Genomic DNA, 2,995 nt, shown 5'->3' on the forward strand with positions numbered 1-2,995 from the left:
CGTGTGGCTGGCATGGTGACAACTCCCCTCCGTCCAGGGGCTGGCAGCTGTGCTGGCCGAGGACAGGAAGCCCAGATCCAGGCTGGCCGAGGAGTTGAGTGAGCCCTGGGACTCCCGCCACAGCATGGCACTGCCACCGCCTACTCCGCCTTCTAGGACAGACAGAGGGACAGTGGGGGACTGCGGGCACCCTTCCAGGGCAGCATGGCCCCTTGGCCCTGCTCTGCACAGCACTTACCTGCCCAGGAGGGCTCCCGCCGCTCTCCCTTCCTGAAGGACCGTCGGGGGCTGCGGTTGGCACCACTGCCAGCTGTCTCCACACCCAGAGGCAGGGACTTGCCCAGCTTCAGCTTTGACTTCTGGGGCAAATGGAGAAGCATCTCAACATGGGGACATACGAGGCTGCCCCACCTCTTCCCTCAGTCCCCTCACCACTTGTCTGTCCGCAGCCCAGGGCTGAGTTTGTTCCAAGCAGTGGAGCAGCACCGTTTTCTCAGGCAAAGGCACAAGTCCCTCCCTCTTTCCACCCCACTCACCTTGCTGAGGTCTGGTGGGGGGCTGCTGCTGCGCGAGTGGGGCCGCAGGTCAGGCAGGGGCTGCCCCTGGCTCTCTGCCCGCAGGCAGGCCTGGTACAGCGGGGATTTCACAAACCGTGTGTAGCTGTCAAACTTCATGAGGTTAAAGATCTGCAAAGAGATGGTGCCTGTGCTTAAGACCTCCTGCCCACCCACAGTACGCTTCAGCCACTGCCCTGTGGCACAGTCCTACAGTGACAGCAGCGATGCTGGGTAATGTGTGGGGTCCTGCAGCCCCTATCCTGTGGGTGGGGTGGAGCACGGGTGCTGCTCGTACCTGGAGCTGCTGGATGCGAAACATGTCTGGGGAGGGGGTGGCCAGCATGTCCTCCCCGATCCAAGCCTGCTTGTCGATGTTCACGGGACTGATCGAGTGGCTGGAGAGGAACTCATCGTAGATCCGCCGTGCCTCTTGGGCCAGCTGGGGGACCAGGGGGATCAGGTGAGAGCAGGAGCCCACTCCCCACTGCTACCCTGCGGGAAGCCCCTGGCTCACCCCAAGGAGCCATTTCAGCCCTAGAAGGCCAATGTACCCAGCTCGGTACCTGGGCAGGCATTAGAGCTAGCTGCCTCCACCCAGCACCAAGCTCAGGGCCTCCACGGAGGTAGAGCCCAAGGTAGAAACAGCCCCCGACCCCGCGCCGGCTGCCTGGCTCTGTTCCCACGATCCCCAGCCTAGCTCTCTGCCCTTGGTCTCCTTTGTCCTCCCAGCAGCATTCCCCACCCCCTGGTTGCTTCGGGCTGGAGAAGCCCTTGCTCCATGAGACAGACAGTCCCGGCTGTGGATTTTCAGGTGCAAATCACAGCCATCTCATTCTTCCCGCAAGAGCCCCCAGCCTGCTCAGCCTCCCAGAACAGGGGTCTGCCGGGGACCCTGGGACATGCAGGCACAGCAGCCATCTCCACCTCTGCCCACATCCCTCCCAGCAGCTGTCTGACCCAGGCTGAGCAATGCTGTAGCTGCGCAACGGCCGGTACCTGCTGCGTGTCACTGGCTGGGATCTGCTGAAAGCGCTCACATGCCTGCCAGAAGTAGACATTTTCAGCGCTGAACTCCTTCTTGAGGAACTCCTGCAGGGCAGAGAGAGCTGCTGGCCTGGCTGACGCTGTGGCCATGGGACGGCCGGTTGCCAGCGGTGGATGGGAGCAGGGACCAAGGTCTGGGCTGCGGCACTCACAGTGAAATAAGTGACGGCCACGCGGTCCTGCAGCAGTGTCTCGAAGGATTCAGCCCAGCTGACCACAGACCCCTGTGTGGAGCTGCAGGTGGTCGGTGGTCCTGGCAGGCTGTTCACACTGTGGTTGCTGCCACGGGCTCTAGAGGCATTTAACTCTGAAAGAGAAAAAAGCTCAGTTCTGGCTGCCAGAGTGTCCCCCAACATCACTCCCCGTCGCCAGCAGCCTTCTGTATCTGCAGCGAATTCACCCCATCCTGGTGGGAGCTGGTGAGCCCTCAGGTGGGGAATGCGAGGAGCAATCCTTGGTGGGTTGAGCACCATGATGCCACAGCTGGCACTTCCCAGTGAGACAGCCCTCCCTACCAGTGCCAGGGTGTCACTGTGATTCCACCTGTGACTCATCTCCCCGGGGAACAAAGATGAATGTGTGGGGAAGGCACTCAGCCACGCCACGGAGAGAAAGCAAGGTAGAACGGGACATGGGGGTGCACACAGCCTGGAGGGAAGCTCGGAGAATGGGTAGAGGTACCTGCACTTACCTTCTCTGCTCCTCTGGCCATGATGAGGAGCAAACTGAGCAAGAGGAGGTCAGAGAAAGTGTCATCCCCAGCTCCCAACCCTGAGCAAACGCTCCCTTGGGGAAACCCAAGGTGACCATGCCTTCAGATGGAGGCCCTCCATCAAAATGACAGAAGTTCCCAGGGGCAACCCCAGCTTTTGAACTGGTTTAACTGGTGAGAATTGGGAGCAGAAGGTCATTTGCAAGAGAAAGCAAGGCTATGGAAGCTGAGCTTTCCTGGCAAAGGCAGCAGGAACAGAGGAGGTGGCAGGCTGCTGCTTTTCCGAGCTCCCCACCCTTCACCTTTGTGCAAGTCACAGTATAAACGCACACAGCCGGCGTGTGCAGGTGGGAACACCATCCACCAGCACCCTGTGCCGGAAGGATCCTGCAGCGGGGTTGAGATGGGTGAATGGCCTGTCTGAGATATCCGATGCACAATGAGACAGATGGACAGACAGACAGACTTCCTCAGGGAACATGGGGCTGGCTGGTACCCAGGTTCTGCTACCCTCCCCCGCTGGGAGACCGCTCAGCCCCCAGCACCCAAGGGTGCAGCTGAGCAGCCAGAAGAGAAGTACAGGTGCAATGGGGCCATGCGGGAGGGATGAGGGATCTGGTGAGTCCCTGGCAGAGGGCTCAGCTTGGCCACACACCTGCCCTTGGCACAGCCTGTGCTGACA

General features: G+C 60.7%; 1 protein-coding gene across 1 annotated transcript in view; it reads right to left on the reverse strand.

The window, feature by feature from the left end:
• Nucleotides 1–2,074, reverse strand: part of RGS14 (regulator of G-protein signaling 14) — a gene marked incomplete at its 3' end in the record, with an annotated part of 3,344 nt that extends 1,270 nt beyond the window's left edge. The window contains exons 1-6 of the mRNA XM_009873162.1: nucleotides 1,754–2,074; nucleotides 1,554–1,646; nucleotides 853–996; nucleotides 537–686; nucleotides 239–359; nucleotides 21–152 (exon numbers count right to left, since the gene is read on the reverse strand). Of these exons, the coding sequence (XP_009871464.1) occupies nucleotides 21–152; nucleotides 239–359; nucleotides 537–686; nucleotides 853–996; nucleotides 1,554–1,646; nucleotides 1,754–2,074 (961 nt within the window). The remainder of the gene's footprint in view (nucleotides 1–20; nucleotides 153–238; nucleotides 360–536; nucleotides 687–852; nucleotides 997–1,553; nucleotides 1,647–1,753) is intronic.
• Nucleotides 2,075–2,995: the final 921 nt, after the last annotated feature.

This window comes from Apaloderma vittatum, unplaced genomic scaffold (genome assembly GCF_000703405.1).
Source record: "Apaloderma vittatum isolate BGI_N311 unplaced genomic scaffold, ASM70340v1 scaffold30417, whole genome shotgun sequence".
Taxonomy (NCBI): domain Eukaryota; kingdom Metazoa; phylum Chordata; class Aves; order Trogoniformes; family Trogonidae; genus Apaloderma; species Apaloderma vittatum.